A 20,320-nucleotide genomic window follows, 5' to 3' on the forward strand; every position below is an offset into this window, starting at 1 on the left:
TTCTAAGGATTTAAACGAAAAGACAGCCTTTTTGATAGCTGAGAGACTTTTTCATCTTTATTGTAAATGACGCTCCTTTATAAAAAATCCAGAATAAAAACCCTCTGAGATTAAGTTTGAGCTATATTACTTTTCACTTTACTAATGTTGGACTGCAGCTAAAAGAGTTATCTTTGTCAGCACCCCTTTAAATACAGCATTATTGGTAGATGTTGGGCGTGTTTGTTAGACAGGAGGTGGATGATCTCTGAATCCTTAAGCATAAAAATTGGGAAGAGTATGTGAGGTCGTAGGGACACCTAAGTGGTCCATACCCCCAAAGCTCCTAAACAATGGCTTTTCCAGGCCCCCTTGCATGAATACAGTGGTCCCTCCTCTCTCACGTTTTGTTACCGGGGATGGTTCTTTTTTTGAGAAATTTTGTAGGAAGTCAATTAAATACAGACACTGTTCCTTCCACTATGCCCTCCCTCAATCCATCTCTGGTAGAGTGAAGAAAAACACAACGGCCCTACTTGGTTGATTTTATTTTCATTTTTTATTGAAAGCTTCATCAAAGAAAACAGAAGTTTAAACCTAACATCCACTGATCTACAGAAAGCCCAAGGAATGGGGAAAATGGTAGCTAATTTGACTGTGGTACAGATGAAAAAATTAAAAATAAAGCCAGAAACACTGTAGAATTACAGAATTTTCCATGACAGAGACAGCAGTACTAAATGCTCTTAAATAAAATTCAAAATTGAATGATGTTTTGGAAATTGTATGAAGTCATATATGACCTGAAACAAGGGTTTTAAAAGAAGCTGTGTCCCTTTTTCTTTTTTAGAAACTATTTCATAGCAAGTACACTTTTACATATATATTTTTAAAATTAAGATTCCAATTACATTCTTCTTTTTAAATAAATGGAAGCAATAATTCCCAGAATGGTGAAAACTTTTTCAAGTGTCTCTTTTGAAATAGTTTTTATAGTTCTTGAAAACTATGGAATAACTCCTTTTTTATATATGAGGAAATAACATATTTTGGGGAGGAGGACAGAGCATCTTTCTTAATAATGTAAGACCAGAGAGTTTAAAATATACGGTATAATCCTAAAATTACACTTTGGATACTATTTAAACTTGAAATAATTATTAAAAAAAAAAAATCCACTGGAGTGTCAAGGTCATTAAAGCCTTAATATAGTAATGCAAAGTCAAAAAATAAACAATGCAATTTTTTGGTCCAAGATTTAAGATAGGGATAAGAGTGCATATTTAGCCAAGGGCTGTTACTATATTCCCATAACTCAATTTTGAGTTGACCTGTTCTACTGGTTCAAATTTCAATAGTGAACAAATCCAAAATACCTTTCTTTTGAGGGAAGCCAAATTCTTTGCTACAGTTTTTTCCTTTATATTCTGCAAGAATACAGCCAACTCTCAACTGTTTGTGGTGGATGGGAAAGGGACATTATGGATATTAAAATCCCACAGAATATAATGCACTGACATTAATTTTAGCAATGATTTCAAACTGCTTCAATAAATGAATACCTAAGGAACAAAATAGACAGATTTGAATATTATTTCCAAATGTTTCTTTTTCCATCCTCAGGGTGAAATGCTAATAGGAGGAAATAGAGCCCAAGTCCTAATAGTTGAAAAGAGAAGACAAAACAGGTGCACAAAGTAGATGATTAGCCCTTCAAAATTTGGGAGTATTGTATTTCTGCAGGACTGGGGCTTCAGGGCAGTCACTAACTGGAGGGAACACAGTGGAAGAAAAGCATGACCCAGTGGCCTAGTGGTTCTTCCTGCAGACTCCAAGATCGATCTCACCCCTGCTTCAACTTTAGAGCTTCTGTGTAGAAGATGCTTTTCTAAAAAGTTTATTTTCCCTCCCAGAAATATAAAGAAATAAATATGGAGAAGCCACCCATCCTTTTTTATGTGACAGCATAGGTAATGAGGTATAAAACCAGAGATAAAATAAATCACCAATCTGGGCTGAGCTACCCTGCCTTATATCAACATAGATCATTCGGGGCACTCACGGATTTTGTTCTTAGCTTTTGTACTTTCCTGAACTCTATGTTCTCCACAGAGGAGAGCCATGAACAAGAGCACTTGGATTAAGGGACCAATTTCAAATTTCAGAATATTTTGTAAGAAATGTTCAACGTGAGTCAGACTCAGCTGTCTTCCAATGCCACAGTAGGTGCCATTTGCAAAACAAATTGATTCACTAATGAAATCCCATTATTACTCTGTCACAGAAGGGGTATCATACACAGAATCAACGAGCCTGTTTCAAGCCCGTCAGTCCCTCAAACTGGAATGAGGGGAGGTCAGTCCCAGCAAGCTCAGAAGTTTGAAGCATGCCAGTCACAATAACATGAAAAACAAAATCTCATCCTTACTCCCTACTGTGGACAAGAGAATATAGATCAAGGCTTTATGACATGTTTAAACTTGATTATGAAGTGTGATTCTTCCAATGTGCTGAATGTTGTTATATACCTACATAAATATTATACTTTCATTTGGTTTTATATCATATAAAAACATTTATCACTGAAACCCACTTAAAAATTTCTCTCGGCTGATCAGCTCATCTTGCAGTGGTTCCTGCACTCAGATTAAGTATGAGACTGAATTGTCAAATGTATTTTCAGTCTCCTACTAAGATTATCATCTGTCTAGACAGTCCATTGAAACGTTTCCTCAAGCTTAAAGAAGACTGCAAAGGTCGTAATCACATCTCAACTTTCATTAATTGGAATTTTAGGCCACTGTGAAAGACTCATAGGTGGGCGTGGGTGTGTGTGTGTGTGTGTGTGTGTGTGTGTGTGTGTATATATATATATATATATATATATATATATAATAGACACCCCAATTATTCAAAGTTAAAAAAACTAAGTACTTTTAGTACTTTTATTTTCTCATACATGGATTGAAAATGATTATAAAACAGTTTTGCAAGGGGTTGATGGACTCTGTAGGTACAGCAAACCTCCTGCTCCACCTAGCCTTCTCCTGCCCTGGGCTTTCCATCTCTGATACAGACGCTTTTAACACCATGTAGTTTTTCATTAGTAGGGATGGAAGTGAGTCTCATATGCTGTCAAATGTGGCAGATGTTAAGGTCACAGGAGAATTGATTCAAGTGAAGCATGGCAACAACATCTGAATGATTGAAATCTACCAAGGAAACAAACTAACCCTGACCAAACCACAGTCAGGTAGATTATTTTTAGAATAGCATGTGACTTGCAATATTCAAGACATGCCCGTGTTGAAGGACAAACAGGCGCCCACCCTGCAAGTATTACCTTTAGTTCACCTAGGTTCCGTGATGTCTTCAGAAGACATGGCCATGCTCTGAGGAGCTCCCAGTCACTATACAGACTTCCTTCCTGACAATACCTCCTCGTTATTAAGAATACCTACTCCTCCACTGACCATGGAACTAGAGTTTGGAGGAGATGATTTTTATCCCATTTGGATTGTGGTTTTAGTTTGTTTCCTGACATTTAGGCTAAGTCTTGGCAATTACAATTGAAAGGAAAAATGGAAACATCTGAATAAATGCTTGAAGTATTGTGAAACGAAAAATGATTGTAGTCCTAAATTGGGTTAAAGTCACCTGATTAAATTAGGACTCTGATGTCTGTATGTACTGAACACACGTTTTGGTTTGTTTTACTTTTCATACAATGTAAAATATGAAAAGTAAAGTTTGTTTTACCTTTCATACAATGCTTACCTGTTGATGCTTTTATTTTTTCCCCAGACTTGATTCTTAAAAACAATTTTTAGGTGAGATGATGTGTAAATTTGAACATGTGCCACTTTGCCACTTTTTCCTTCTTTTTTTTTCCTTTTAGATTTAAAATACTTTATAGAATGGCCTAATATAAAAAAATCCAAACACAAAGCACACATGGACACATAAAATGACACAGGCAAAATGATAAAATTTGCCTGAAGTGGTTTAAAAAAATTGAGATCATTGAAATTTTATAGTTGAAAAAAATGTTGCTGAACGTATAAATAAAGCAGTAGTTTTGAATAGAAACAGGAAGTTACCTAGGCACATTCATCAGCCACATGGTAGCTACCTCTTAGTCTCATTGTTGATTGTGTAAATGAGACTTTCTTTGTATCACATTGTTTTGTTTTGTTTTCTTTTTTTACAGAAGCAAAAGAAAGCATGTTGATTTCATATTCAAATGAATTATGCCCAGGATAATCCTTATTTATACAAAGAGTTCAGAGACTGAAAAAGAGAAACAAAAAGCACAGTTCCTATACAGGTTTGTTCATCCCCCAGTAACTTGGGGGCCCATTTCTCAAAGAGAAAACTTAAGTGCCACCCTTAAAATACATGAGAAGCTGAAAAATGGAACAGAAGAAAGCTGAAAAATGGAACAGAAGAAAGTATAAATTTAGGATTCTCTCTAAAGTATGGAAAACCATAAGGATGGCTGTGACCAGTTGAAACTTTTTCGTAGCACATGCTACATTGCCTTAGCTATATTTTTGCCTCTAATTGGACCACAAAGATACGGAATCACTCTCTAGATAATGAGCTTTCAATTCATGGGGTTTTTCAAATAAGAGAATTGGATTTATTTCAACACTAGGCCTTTGTTTACAGGTCATAAATAGTAGAATATTGATTATTTTTTTATGAGTCAAACTCATTACTCATGTTGACCTAATGGGAATATGCTTTACTTTTTAATATTTCAGTTTTTAAACACCTACCCTGTTTTCTTTTACAGTGCACTGTATGCATTACCCTCTTCCTTCTGGACTAAGACAGGTTCCTGTGACTTTGTGAGAAGAATTTCACCTATTGATTCTAATGATACATTAGAAAGCCATTCCAGCACATGGTTCAATTGACAAAGTTCCACTGTCCTTCATTTCAGGTAAAACTGTATAGGCTGAACATGGATTTCATGACTCAAATATGCAGAGATGTTTGGTTAAGTCAATTTAATTCATTTTAGACAATGTTTTGCATCATTCTCAATGCAAATATATCGCCTTCGGCTTTAATAATTGATCAAATCTAATTATTTGGGTTCTTATTCATATAAATCATACAATTTCTTGATTGTCAACTAGCATTAAAAGCTTACCTAAATTCCACTAATAGAATCCTCAATCTTATTGGTCCTATTTGCCTCAGGGAGCTACACTGAAATTAAAAAGTCTGTTTTCTCTTTCTTCTGACACCACCAGGATATGAAAATACAATGAAAAGAGGCAAAAAAGATTAAAAAAAAAAAGATATCCCCTCCCCAATTGCAGAGTCAAGGTGGCTATTCACGGTAGATGATGACAAAGACTGAGGCGAGAAGACAAAATCTAGAAGTGCGGGTATTTAGAAGGAAGACTGTTGTTACAAGTACAGTGAGACCTTTTCAGGAGACCACTCACCACTCAACAGAGCATCACTGAGCTTTTTTGACAAGTGATCTTTCAGACCAGTTCAGGGAGTATCTTGAGTTCAGAATTCATATAAAGAAGTTTCAACCTGTTAAACAAGTGTTTTAGCTCATTGGTGGCCATCAATACAGGCTTCACAATTCAAGAGAGCTAGGAAGGAACCAGAAAAGCACATGGAATTTAAAGCCACTTGGCTGTATTGGTTGGAATCCAGAACTCTTGGTGCTGAAATTGCTGACCACACAGGAACAAGCTTCTACTATCAACAAAAATACATTTAAAATAAGAACAACTTTTTTTTTTTTTTTTGCAGTATGTAAAACACCAGTGGAAGGTAGTTTAAACAAACAACAAAGTAAGAACTGGTCCGGCCATGTAGGTCAAATAAAATTTTAAAAAAGAAAAGAGAAGAAAAGAAAAACAACCTCTATCTTCTGGACTGCAATAGGGTGCCACTTCATCTTTGGTATAAAATAGGCCATCCATAGGCTGAATTTGATCACAACTAGGAAAGACTACAGAAATTGTCAACAATTTCTCTATCTATTGCTTTTTTTGTTTTTTTTGTGGTGTTTTTTTTTTTTTCACTTTTTGACCATAAGCTCCTATCTACTTTTTTTTTTTTAAATGCTCTTAAGCTAGGTTTTGCAATGTGACAAGCAAAGCTGATTAAAAGTTTGTAAAGCTCATAAAAAAGACTGCAGATAAAAAGCACTAAAGCTTTTGCTAGCCATCACGCTTCAGAAATAAAAAAAATCTGCATTCTGCCCCCCAAACACGCATTATTTCTAATGCAGTTGTTTTGAAACCAACGTTAATAACTTTACTGTAAAATGTTTTAGCCTTCTAGAATGATTCAACACTTAAGACAAAGTTCATGAGAAGTCCCAGCATTTTCCCAATTCTTGCAGTTGCCATGGTTTCTTTTATCAACAAATTTTCTTCAAATGAAGAAAAACATTTTCTTTTAAACTGTACAGTTTTTTTTCACCCTAAAAACTCATAGTCTTAAACTTCTGTACCAGTGAGAGCTGGCACAATATTTCAATTCTTTCTTTTTTTAAACAAGACGTTGAGAGCTTGCCTCGAGAGCCTTTGACGTCCTTAAAATTAAGGCAATTAAGATTCAAGATAAACCTTACCTAAATATTTCTAAGAAAAAATAAAAAATAAAAAAACCAACCCACTAGATTTAAACAAGAAGGGAAAAAGAAAGAGTAGCTTAATGACTGAGGAAGACAATTTGTTTCCATTTCTGCTTGCCCACCTCTTGACATCAGATTTTCTGTTTAAAAAAAAAAAATCTATCTACACCTTCAGATAAATTCTGAATTCAAATGTTCTTCCAGATAAATGTCAACCTTCCATGTTTTGCTTTGTTTGCTTCTTGTTGTCCTCTTCTGGGATATTTTTTTTCTTTAAAAAGAATGATGGCAAAAATTAACTGTCAGACCACATGAAGGAACCACTTGCACAGCACATAAAAACATGTTGTTTTCATTGGGTAAAGTAGAAAATTAAAAAAAAAAAAAAGCATTCCATTGACGCCTGTGCAAAACTGGAAGCCAACTTCTTGTTCAATGAAGTTTCTTCATTCAAGGCAGAGTTTCAGACGGACATTCTTCGTTCGGTCTTGTTTATGGTCTGTGAAAACAATGGAATAAGAGGGGTCATTGCACCAGAACAACTTTGAAATCACCTTCTGTGCTCTTTTCCAGTGAGCGCTCTTTAAAAGCTACCAAGCTCTTTCAGTATAACAGTTGTAAAAGCACATAGGGCTTAGGAGAGTGTCAAATTCTGCCACTTTCACACAAATATATATTTGAGGTGGAGTTTGTTTATATTAAATAGCATGGCTAATGGGTCAAGAATATCTTTCAATCATAAAGTTGTAAATATACAAATATATCTAGACAAGCAATATTTCCTATGTTCATGGAATATATTCTTCAATGCTTGGCTTATGTTTTAGCTCCCCCAGAAATTCCTTGAGTAATTCTGTCCTTTCAGAACTCCCATGAGATTCATCACAAACTCAGTCAAACATTCTGTGATTCCCTACTATGTACCCAGGATATAGCAATGGGTTGTATGTTTTTTTTTTTTAATTGAAGTATAGTTGATTTAGAATGTTGTGTTGATTTCTGCACAGCAGAAATCAAAGTGATTCAGTTATACATATACACATACTTCTTTTTAATATTCTTTTCCATTGTGCTTTATCACAGGATATTGAATATACTTCCCTGTGCTATACAGTAGGACCCTGTTGTTTATCCATCCTATATATAAGAGCTTACATCTGCAGCAATTGATTCTTTGTTACCTCACGGAGCTCACCAAGTGTACCCACATAAGCACAAGGCTTATGTAAATAAGACAGGTAAGAGGGCAATGCAGTTTTGTTCACTTTCCAATTTCTTTTCTTCTTCCTTGCTTCTCTATCTCAACAAGGTTTTAAATTCTTGAGAGCAGGGACAATATTTTACTTCTACTTTTTACTCTCCAGGAGTCTGGCAGACTGGTAGGCACATTGTAGGTGTTTAACAAGACAAATGCTATTTTTATTATATGTCACTTTGCCAGCCCAGCCCACAAAATCTCTTCTGATTCTGCCCCATCTGTATGGCAGGGCTGAGCTAATAGTGGGTTGATCTTTACTCTCATCTCTTCCACCCACAAGAATTTCAGGGGTAGCTCAAGAATTTCAGGGGTATCTTTTAAAATGAAGATGCTTCAAACTATCTGTAGGTCCTATTTAGATGAAGCCTTCTTCCCTCAGTGTTCCGTGGGTTCTTCTGGTGCCCAGTTGCTTAATTTAGTAAAGAAACCTCCGTGTTGCTGGGTAGAGTTGTCCAGCTGTTTCACTGCACAGGATGCTTGGCTGAAGGAGTGCCTGGGGACTAATTTTAGCCCATGGTCTATTCCCCAAGCTGTGTACTCTGGTGCAGGGCTGCATTTGCCCTGAGCAAGTGGCCCTTATTCAAATTCACAAAAAGCCCTCAACAATGTTTTGAACGAGCCTGGGATGTTTTGACAGTTAGCCTGAGGGTTTCCTTTTCCTAATTTGCAAAAAGCCATCATATGTCTCAGCTATAGCTGTTAGAAACCTGGGTAATTTGTTCCTAGAATCATGTAAGGAAAGCAACTCATTGATAGAGTGAGTATTTCCATTTTTAACCAAGAGTTTAAGTCTCTAGAAATACATATTATTTCTGTGTTATGCAAGAAAGTGGGGTTCCTTTTAAGAATAAAAGCAATCAAAATTTTCATAATAGCAGCAACAGTAAGGGAGATTTTAGTAGTAGTAGTCATGGGAACCATGGTATATATTTGATCTCTCTGTACATCTTTGCAAAATTTAGGTTTACTCCATTTACTTCTAAAAATCTATCTTGTTATGGGAACAACATTTTATGTGTGTTTTTATGTTTGTTTTTTTTGGTCTATTCTTTGCTCCCACTCCCATCTTCTACCCTGGTATTATTGTGCCTTGAACAGAAAATGCCTAATACAGTATGAATCTCCATCAGAGCTGCTCAGTGAATGCTGTCTCAGTCAACGGACACAGAACCCCCTCACTGCTCAGGTGTGTCACATGGGCTGGTATCTAAGCATCCGTATTTATGAGTGAGGCTGGAGCTACTTTTAAGTTTTATAACCTTACACAAATGTTTGCAATATCCTCCTACCATCACTTGCTTCATCCTTCAAGTGGTCTCGTTGCTACATGAAAACAAATGAGGAGAAATAAATGGTTGTACTTTACGTTTTCATGATGGCTAGCTGAAGTTTGAAGGGAAAAGGTGTTGCTATTTAACAGAACTGAATTCACTCCTGTGCACCTTCTCTGTCCTAATGAAGTGTGAAAGTGCACATTTACATAATGCTTATGTCATGCACTGGCATTCATAAAAACAGTAGGCTTTCAAAGTGTCAAGGCTGTGATCAGGAGCAACAAGAACATTTTAAGTTGTGCGGTGAGACGATTTTAAAAATAAAATGAATTGCAACGTAAAAAGAGAAATTTGTGTGAAAGAGAGCATGATTATGAAAATCATTTGCAAACTGTAAAGTACTGTGCAAATAGAAATATTATTATTCACAAGCTTAAAGGACATGTAAGGATGGTAATCAAGGGCATATAATTTGCTCATTACCGTACTGACGATTTATAGGCAATTGGTGTCATGACAGTTCAGTTAGACAGAGAAGACCTGAAGAATTAAAAAGACCAACAATATTGGGGTTGAGATAAAGGCCTTCTAAGGTCAGCGTGAAGGTTAGAAGACTGAGAGTTTGACCGAATTTAAGATCACAGAGTCATTCTGAATACTCTCATCCTCCATTCTCCCCGTGCCTACTCCCCCCAAAAGCAGAGTGAATATATTAAAAAGTAGCAAATCATCATCTTAGAATTCTAGACTTTTAGGCTAGAAGAAGTCTTAAAGATGATCTAAGTGTGCAATATTCCCCAGAGTCATTTCTAACAGATTAGCTTCACAAATTTTCATGTGAAAAGAGGGATTCTGTGATCCAGAGTGTGGAAAACCTGCACACTATACTCCCACTACTGGATTACCCATAGGAAACTAAACGTGCGGTTAGGGCACCAACAAGGAAAGGTATCAATAGAAAAAACATTGTTTCTGAAAAAATGTAATCTTTTAAATTAGTATCAAAATAATCATCATGCTGACAATAAACATTTTGTTATAGTTCTTTGTTAATTTTTTGTTTGTTTGTTTAGCATTCCAAAGGAGGAGTGCAGCACACACTCAAATCTTTCAGGAAGTAAGTATCTATCTATCTGGCCCTCTAGGAGGCCACTAGCGTATTAACGGCTTTGAAGAGAGCTGCAATTAAGCAAGCATTTCACTTAGCTTAAAGCAGTGTTTCTTAAAACCACTTTTGACCACCCTCCCCACCCCAACTCCAGGGCAGGGTGGTAAATCCTAGCTCAGCACTGGAGACCTAATTTATACTTTCTGGAGAACACTGATCTAATCTCTCACTTTAAAGATGTGAGGGAGGCTCCTTGAGGGACAAGTAAGTGGCAAAGATGGAATTTGAACCAAGGACTTCTGATTTTGCTTATTAGAATGTAACTTTGCTTGAAGACTCATGCTTTTAAAGTCCTAGTTATTTTTAAGATTTCCTAAATAGCACACAGAAAAACTGAGAATAACCTGAGCAGGAACAGGAATTTCCAAAGAACTTCCAAAATAAAACACAGGTATCATTTCCCCCATTTGGGCTAAGAGTAATCAGAGTCTCTTGCATTAATAGCCTCTTTTAACAATAGGAGGGAAAAAAAGCATGAATACAAAATGGGAAGTAATGTTTTTTTAGCTTGGAAAGTGTAATTTGGAATATTAAAATTATGCTGACCCATGATTCCAAATATAACCTTTCTGTTCATATGCACATTTTAAATATTTCTCTAACTTTTGTCCTATAACCTTCTGTTGTGTTGTCTGTAATTTATTGATTTATTTATTTTTTATTGGAGCATAGTTGATTTATATTGTTGTGTTAGTTTCAGGTGTAAAGTGAATCAGTTATACGTATACATATACCCACTGTTTTTTAGATTCTTTTCCCATATAGGCCATTACAGAGTAGAGAGTAGAGTTCCCTGTGCTACACAGTAGGTCCTTATTAGTTATCTATTTTATATATAGTAGTGTGTATGCGCCAATCGTGTTCTCCCAATTTATCTCCTCCCTCTTTCCCCCCCTGGTAACCATAAGTTTATTTTCTACATCTGTGACTTCATTTCTGTTTTGTAAATAAGTTCATTTGTACCATTTTTTTAGATTCCACACATAAGTGATATCATGATAGCTGTCTTTCTCAGTCTGACTTACTTCACTCAGTATAACAATCTCTAGGTCCATCCATGTTGCTGCAAATGGAATTATTTTGTTCTTTTTTATGGCTGAGTGATATTCCATTGTATATATATGTACCACTTCTTTATCCACTCCTCTGTTGATGGACATTTAGGTTGCTTTGATGTCTTGGCTATTGTAAGTAGTGCAGCGATGAACATTGGGGTGCATGTATCTTTTTGAATTATGGTTTTCACAAGATATGTGCCCAAGAGTGGGACTGCTGGATAATATGGCAACTCTACTTTTAGTTTTTTGAGGAACCTCCATACTATTTTCCATAGTGGCTGTACCAATTTACATTCCCACCAACAGTGTAGGAGGGTTCCCTTTTCTTCATACCATCTCTAGCATTTATTGTTTGTAGATTTTTTGATGTTGGCCATTCTGACTGGTGGGAGGTGATACCTCACTGCAGTTTTGATTTGCATTTGTCTGATCATTAGTGATGTTGAGCATCTTTTCATGTGTGTTTTGGTCATGTGTATGTCTTTTCTGGAGAAATGTCTATTTAGATCTTCTGCCCATTTTTTGATTGGGTTGTTTGCTTTTTTGATATTAAGCTGTATGAGTTATTTGTATATTTTGGAGATTAATCCCCTGTCAGTTGCTTCATTTGCAAATATTTTCTCCCATTCTGTGGGCTGTCTTTTCATTTCGTTTATGGTTTCCTTTGCTGTGCAAAAGCTGTTAAGTTTAATTAGGTCCCATTTGTTTATTTTTGTTTTTATTTTCATTACCCTAGGAGGTGGATCAAAAAAGATATTGCTGCAAATTATGTCAGAGAGTGTTCTTCCTATGTTTTCCTCTAAGAGTTTTATACCATCCAGCTTTACATTTAGGTCTTTAATACATTTTTTTTGTGTGTATGGTGTCAGAGAGTGTTCTAATTTCATTCTCTTACATGTTGCTGTCCAGTTTTCCCAGCACCAGTTACTGAAGAGACTGTCTTTTCTCCACGGTATATTCTTGCATCCTTTGTCATAGATTAGTTGACCATAGGTATGTGGGTTTATCTCTGCACTCTTTATCCTGTTCTGTTGATCTGTATTTCTGTTTTTGTGTTAGTACCATACTGTTTTGATGACTGTAGCTTTGTAGTATAGTCCGAAGTCAGGGAGCCTGTTCCTCTGGCTCCATTTTTCTTTCTCAAGATTGATTTGGCTATTCAGGGTCTTTTGTGTCTCATACAAACTTTAAGATTTTTTTGTTCTAATTCTGTGAAAAATGCCATGGGTAATTTGATAGGCATTGCATAGAACCTGTAGATTGCTTTGGGTAGTATAGTCATTTTGACAATATTTATTCTTCCAATCCAAAAACATGGTTTATCTTTCCATCTGTTTGTGTTATCTTAGATTTCTTTCATCAACATCTTAATAGTTTTCTTTTTTATAAATTTATTTATTTATCTATGTATTTTTGGCTGCGTTGGGTCTTTGTTGCTATGTGCAGGCTTTCTCTAGTTGCAGCGAGCAGGGGCTACTCTTTGTGGCAGTTCTTGGGCTTCTCATTGTGGTGGCTTCTCTTGTTGCAGAGCACGGGCTCTAGGTGCACGGGCTTCAGTAGTTGTGGCACGTGGGCTCAGTAGATGTGGCTCACAGGCTCTAGAGCACAGGCTCAATAGTTGTGGCGCATGGGCATAGTTGCTCCATGGCCTGTGGGATCTTCCTAGGGCAGGGATTGAATCCGTGTCCCCTGCATTGGCAGGCAGATTCTTAACCACTGTGCCACCAGGGAAGTCCCAACATCTTATAGTTTTCTGAGAAGAGGTCTTTCACCTTCTTTGATGGGTTTCTTCCTAGATATTTTATTTTTTTCATGTGATGGTAAGTGGAATTGTTTCCTTAATTTCTCTTTCTGATCTTTCACTGTAAGTGTATAGGAATGCAACAGATTTCTGTGCATTTATTTTGTATCAAGCAACTTTACCAAATTCATTGATGAGCTCTAGTAGTTTTCTGTTAACATGTTTAGGATTTTCTATGTATAGTATCATGTTATCTGCAAACAGTGACAGTTTTACTACTTCTTTTCCAATTTGGATTCCTTTTATTTCTTTTTCTTCTCTGATAGCCGGGGCTAGAACTTCCAAAACTATGTTGAATAAAAGTGGCGAGAGTGGACATTCTTGTCTTGTTCCTGATCTTACAGGAAATGCTTTCAGTTTTTCACCATTAAGCATGATGTTAGCTATCGGTTTGTCATATATGGCCTTTATTTTATTGAGGTAGGGTCCTTCTAGGACCACTTTCAGGAGAGTTTTTAATCATAAATGTGTGTTGAACTTTGTTAAAAGCTTTTTCTCCATCTATTGAGATGATCATATGGTTTTTATTCTTCAATTTGTTAATGTGGTGTATCACATTGATTGATTTGCATATACTGAAGAATACTTGCATCCCTGGGATAAATCCCACTTGATCAGGGTGTATGATCCTTTTACTGTGTTGCTGGATTTCATCTGCTAGTATTTTGTTGCAGATTTTTGCATCTATGTTCATCAGTGCTATTGGCCTGTAATTTTCTTTTTTGCGGTATCCTTGTCTGATTTTGGTATCAGGGTGATTGTGGCCTTGTAAAATGAGTGTAGGAGTGTTCCTTGCTCTGAAATTTTTGGAAGAGTTTCAGAAGGATAGTTGTTACCACTTCTCTAAATTTCTGATAGAATTTGCCTGTGAAGCTGTCTGGTCCTGGACTTTTGTTTGTTGGGAGTTTTTAAATCATAGTTTCAATTTCAGTGCTTGTGATTGGTCTGTTCATATTTTCTATTTCTTCCTGTTTCAGTGTTGGAAGGTTGTACCTTTCTAAGAATTTGTCCATTTCTTCTAGGTTGTCCATTTTATTGGCATAGAGTTGCGTGTAGTAGTCTCTTATGATCTCCACTGGTGGATGGAGCTGGATCTTGTCCCTCTGGTGGGCAGGGCCTTGTCTGGGGGGTGTGTTTAGCTGGCTGCTGTGTGCTCAGGAAGACTTTAAATAGCCTGTCTGCTGATGGGTGGGGCTGTGTTCCTGGCCTTTTGGCTGTTCTGCCTGAGGTGTCCCAGAACTGGAACCTACGGGCTGTTGGGAGGGGCCAGGTCTTGGTGAGAAAACGGCAGCCTCCTGGAGGGCTCACGCCAATGAGTACTCACCAGAACTGCCACCACCAGTGTCTTTGTCCCCACAGTGAGCTACAGCCATCCCCTGCCTCTGCAGGAGACCCTCCAATACCTGCAGGTAGGTCTGCCCCAGGTTCTTATGAAGCCATTGCATTTTTTTCCCTGGGTCCTAATGAACATGAGATGTTGTGTGTGGCTTCCTAGAGGAGAGTTTCTTTCTTTTCCCCCCAGTCCTGTGGAATTCCTGCAAACCCCATTGGCCTTCAAAGCCAGATTCTCTGGGGGCTCCTCTTCCCATTGTCAGACTCCCAGGGTGGCGAGCCTGACGTGGGGCTCTGAACTTTCACTCCTGTGGGAGAACTTCTGTGGTATAATTATTTTCCAGTTTGTGGCTTGCCCACCTGGCTGTATGGGATTCGATTTTGTCACGATTGCACCCCTCCTACCATCTCATTGTGGCTTCTTCTTTGTCTTCGGATGTAGGATAACTTTTCTGGTAGGTTCCAGCATTTTTTTGTTGATGGTTGTTCAGCAGTTAGTTTTGATTTTGGTGTTTTTGTAAGAAGTGAGCTCACGTCCTTCTATTTCGCCATCTTGTCTCCGCCTCCTCTGGTTTTTGTTTTTTTAAGTTTAGCTAAAAGCCTATGTGAATCCCATCAGATGATCATATGGTAGTCTCTGGCACTCTCTTCCAAGCAGATTGGAATTTTTTAAGTATGCTCAGTGAGTTGTTAGTTAATATATGAGAAGGGAACAGAGATTAGCTATGTGGGAACACAGTGAAAGACACTGGTAGGAGATGAGAGATACTGTGTGTCCAGAAGCGTCTGTCAAGGCTTTGTGAGTAGGTGAAACTGACTTTGGTTGTTTCAAAGCATAATGAGGAAATAAGTGATTCAAGACCTTCCTTGTTAACAGTTTAATGATGTCTGGATAAATGAAAGCGACACCTTTATTCATCCAATCAGCAATTATTGACTTGAGTGACTACTGTGAGAAAGGCAGTATTCCAGATGCTAAGGAAAGACCAATGAAAGAGGCAGATGCCTCCCCTACTCTCTTGGATTTTACTTCCCACAAGGAGTAGACATACAATCAATGGATCAATCAGCAATCAAAAAGAAAAAGAATCTCAAAATAGAATATTTAAGTATATTCTGTGATTGATGATTGATAGAAAGTGGCTGGATAAATACCTAAGATTTGGTATCAGGGAAGGTCTCTCATGTAGGTCTGGATGTGAAAGATAATTATAAGCTAATCTTGGAAAGACTTAGAGGAAAAGCATTCTAGGTAGAGGAAACAGGAAGCTCAAAAATCTGGAGGTGGGAACCTGAGGCTGGAGTCATCTAAGGTAAATCAAATCCCATCATTCCTTCTCTTCAAGCCCTCCAAAGGTTTTGCAGCTCCCCTAGAATAAAAGTGAGAATGCTTAGTCTACACAAAGCTAAGAATCCAAGGACCAAAGGCTCTATAAAAGCTGGTCTGTTCTCCTACAACTTTCCCGCCTAGTTAACCACACTCCAGCCTCAGGTTCCCATATTAGACTGAAAATCCTTGAGGGCAGGGGTATGTGTCCTAGCATAGATCCTGGCATGATTCTGGGTACTGCAAGTGAAACTGGGTCTAGGTGTAAAGGTGGATGGGGACACTCTTGCTAGAATCTATCAGTCAGAGGCAGAGATGCTCCCTCTGGGTCAGGCAGAGACCCCCATCCCTGTCACATCATACAGTGACCATGAAAGGTGGGGACAACCCTGAGAAAGAAGAGAGCATCTCACCGTGGGCTTACAAGTGGAGGCAGCTGAAGCTGACTTAATCAGGCAGGGAGAAGAGGAGGTTCTGGACAGTTGCAAGGAAGGGGGTTTGTATCCTGACCATTTTCTAGAGATGGGACTACGTTTCCCTTATAGAGAGATCTACTTTACAACAGTCTTGTTTTGAGAATAAGCCACAAGCAGCATCCCTAAAGTTATAGGCTACAAGTTTCCCTACAGTCTTATTCTATCTTTCCTGTGTAGAGTGGAGAGTATCTCTAAAATACTTTAGCCAATTCATGCTATCTTGAATACTCCAAATTACACAAATGGGAGCTCATTTCCAGTTTCATTATGCTAATTAACATGGCACTGCTTTCATCAGGCAACTCATTTCTAACAATCATTATGCTAATTGAAATATGGATAGTTTAAAATACTTGTACAAACCTCTGGCCTTTCTCATTAAATGAGAGCTGACCTCCTGTGGGGTGTGAAATTCTGATTAGGGTCACTGAGTGCCCCTGAAAAGTAGTTTAACCCATCACACATACATTTAATATCATAATGTCTATTTATAGCTATACTAAAGGTATTTTAAATTAAATTACAAGGGGGAGTCAAGATGGTGGAGGAGTAAGAGGACGTGGAGTTCAACTCTCCCCACAGATGCATTAAGAATACATCTACAAATGGAACAGTTCTCACAGAGCACCTGCTGAACACTAGCAGAGGACTTCAGACAACTAAGAGGACCAGAAAGATCCCCACATAACAGAGTAGGATGAAAGAAAGAAGAAGGGAAAAGGAAGAGGAGAAGTGGGATGGGACCTGTGCCCCCTGGGGGGAGCTGAAGGAGAGGAGAATTTCCCACGTCCAGGGAAGCCCCCTTACTGGTGGGGAGATCAGCTGGGACAGAGGGGAGCTTTGGGGGCTCGAAAGAGAGTGCAGCAACTGGTCTGTGGCAGGCTGGACAGAGTGAGACCTACACGGATGGTCCATGCCACAGCCCTGCATGCCCAAGCCTGAGAGGTGTGTCCACTGGTGCATACAGGGGCAGGGTGCTGGAATGTTGGGTTTGGAGAGCAGACCTGTGGAAAGGACTGCTGTTGGCTGTGAGAAGACAGTCTGAGGGGATGGGAGTGAGGAGCTCCACAATGGAGAATGCTCGTGGAGCAAGCCCAGATCGCCACAGAAGCGAAGTGCCATTGTTGAGTGATGTGCAAAGGGCAGGCCACCTATGCAGACTCTCTCCCCATGCACCAGCCCCTGCCCCCCCCCCAGGCACTAGGAAGGGCTCCCGCTGGGTCAGGCTCTCACGCTCCTGGCTGCCGCCTACTCCACCCCCTCCTGCCAGGGTAGGTTTGTGTGCTCCGGGGCAGCTTCAGGAGCAGATGCCTGTGGGTGGCCGACACACAGAGGTGGGGCTGAAACCATAGTTGAGCCCCAGGGGCCATGAGAGATGGGAGAAGAGCTGAAATCTCTCCTCACAGCTGCACAAACAACTGTGGATTTACACCCTGCGACTGGCTTTGTAAACTCAGAACCTGCAGAACATCTGATCCGACAATGAGTGCTCCCACAGCCAAGATGGGTCAAGCTTTAGCAGCTGTGGACTTTGTGGGCAGGTACATGCGGGGGTTGGGCAAGGCCAGAGTCTGAGATGCTTCCATAGTGCCCATAGCATGTCCAGATCCATGATTACTGCAATCTTGGGACCTGACTTCAGTGGATCTGTGCTGGTGGCTTGGTGAAAACAATGCCTGAGAGACACCAGGGCCAACTGCTGGCATACCTAAGGTTAAGGTGGAGCTGACAGCAGTGCCAATAACAGTGTAATCTGAGTGCTCCCACAACGGGTGAGAGGTGACAAAACAGAGCACACTCACAGGTGAACAGTTCCAGAGGAGGAATACTCAGTGGCTTCTCTCCCAGTGGGAATGCTCCAATCCTGCCTACCTCACACCACAGATCAGAAACACAGCTAAGAAACAGATCTGGGGCCTCTATTCCAACAACTAGGGAGCAGACCGTGATCCAAACAGGGCAGTGACAACCACAGAGCAAAGGGGAGTCCCCACTAAATATGCAGGGCAGGCTCTGGTCACCACAACACCAATCACATCTCCTATATCAAGGGGATAACTACCAGCATACACTGAGAAAAGAGGTGGCAGACATCTATAATAAAAACAGCTCTTGCACCAAAAAATATTAAACCAATGCAGGCTACGCAGGGACATTCCCACATAAAAATAGCCCTCCAAGACAGTCTGAGCGTCTGGTGTCTGGAGGAAGAACCCCCAGAGCATTTAGCCTTGGCACCCAGCGGGGCTTGAGCGCAGGAGTTCTGCAAGGCTGGGGGAAACAGAAATTCCACTCCTGGAAGGCATACAAGATCCCACATGCACTGGGACCCAGTACAAAGCAGTAGCTCCATTGGAACCTGGGATAGACCTACCTAGGGGTCTTGGAGGGTCTTCTGGGGAGGCCAGGTCAGCTGTAGCTCACTGTGGGAGCACCAGTAGCAGAGGTCCCAGGTAATACTGATCAGCGTGAGCTCTCTGGGAAGTCCCCATTATGCCACAAAGACCTGGCTTCACCCAATAGCCTGCAGGCTCCAGTGCTGTAAATCCTCAGGCCAAACAACCAACAAGATAGGAACATAGCCCCACCCATCAGAAGACAGGCTGACTAAAGACATACTGAGCTCACAGCCACCTCAAAACACAGCCCTTGACACGGCTCTGCCCAGCAGAGGGACAAGTGCCAGCTCTACCCACCTGAGGGCAGGCAGCAGTCCCCTCCCACCAGGATGCCTACACAAGCCCCTGGACCAACTTCACCCACCAGGGGGGCAGACACCAGAAGCAAGAGGAACTGTGATCCTGCAGCCTGTGGGAAGGAGACCACATACACAAACAGTTAGACAAATGAGACGACAGAGAAATATGTTGCAAACAAAGGAACAAGAGAAGAACCCACAAGAACAACTGAATGAAGAGGAGATAGATAGGCAATCTCCCTGAAAAAAGTATTCAGAGTAATGATAGTAAATGATCCAAAACCTCAGAAGAAGAATGGAGGTATAGACCAAGAAGATACAAAAAATTTTCAACAGAGATAGAAGATTTAAAGAACAAAGAAAAAAACAGAGATGAACAACATAATAACTGAAATGAAAAATACGCTAGAAGGAATCAATAGCAGAATAACTGAGGCAGAAGAACAGATGAGTGAACTGGAAGACAGAGTGGTGGAAATCAATGTCACAGAACAGAATAAAGAAAAAAAAAAAAGGGGGACTTCCCTCATGGTGTAGTGGTTAAGAATCCGCCTGTCAATTCAGGGAACATGGGTTCGAGCCCTGGTCTGGGAAGATCCCACATGCCACAGAGCAACTAAGCCCGTGCACCACAAACTACTGAGCCTGTGCTCTAGAGCCTGTGAGCCACAACTACTGAGCCTGCATGCCTAGAGCCCATGCTCTGCAACAAGAGAAGGCACCACAATGAGAAGCCCATGCACTGCAACGAACAGTAGCCCCCACTCTCCGCAACTAGAGAAAGCCCGCGCAGAGCAACGAAGACCCAATGCAGCCAAAAATAAATAAATAAATAAATTTATTTATTTAAAAAAAGAAAAAAGAATGAAAAGCAATGCTGAAAGTCTCAGAGAGAGACCTCTGGGACAATGTTAAATGCACCAACATTCACAGAAGAAGAAAAAGGGAAAGGGCCTGAGAAAATATTTGAAGATACTATAGCCGAAAATTTCCCCAACACAGGAAAGGAAACAGTCAACCAAGTCCAGGAAGTGCAGAGTCTGATACAGGATAAACCCAAGGTGGAACACACTGAGACACATAGTAATCAATCAAACTAACAAAAATTAAATACAAAGAAAAAATTTTAAAAGCAACAAGGGAAAACAACAAATAACATAAAAGGGAATCCTCATAAGGCTATCAGCTGATTTTTCATCAGAAACTCTGCAGGCCAAAAGGGAGTGGCATTATATATTTACAATTATGAAAGGGAAATACCTACAACCACGAATATTCTACCCAGCAAGGCTCTTGTTCAGAATCAATGGAGAAATCCAAAGCATTACAGACA

The 20,320-nt window shown here is 39.5% G+C and overlaps 1 protein-coding gene across 6 annotated transcripts in view; it reads right to left on the minus strand.

Annotated features, from left to right (window-relative positions):
- Positions 1-6,141: 6,141 nt before the first annotated feature.
- Positions 6,142-20,320, minus strand: part of RBMS3 (RNA binding motif single stranded interacting protein 3) — a 705,499-nt gene continuing 691,320 nt past the window's right edge. For all 6 annotated transcript variants that reach the window (XM_068558019.1, XM_068558022.1, XM_068558021.1 and 3 more), the window contains one exon: positions 6,142-7,094. In XM_068558019.1, coding sequence (XP_068414120.1) covers positions 7,088-7,094 — 7 coding nt within the window. In that variant the 3' untranslated portion in view covers positions 6,142-7,087. The remainder of the gene's footprint in view (positions 7,095-20,320) is intronic.

This window comes from Eschrichtius robustus, chromosome 12 (assembly GCF_028021215.1).
Source record: "Eschrichtius robustus isolate mEscRob2 chromosome 12, mEscRob2.pri, whole genome shotgun sequence".
NCBI classification, from domain to species: Eukaryota; Metazoa; Chordata; class Mammalia; order Artiodactyla; family Eschrichtiidae; genus Eschrichtius; species Eschrichtius robustus.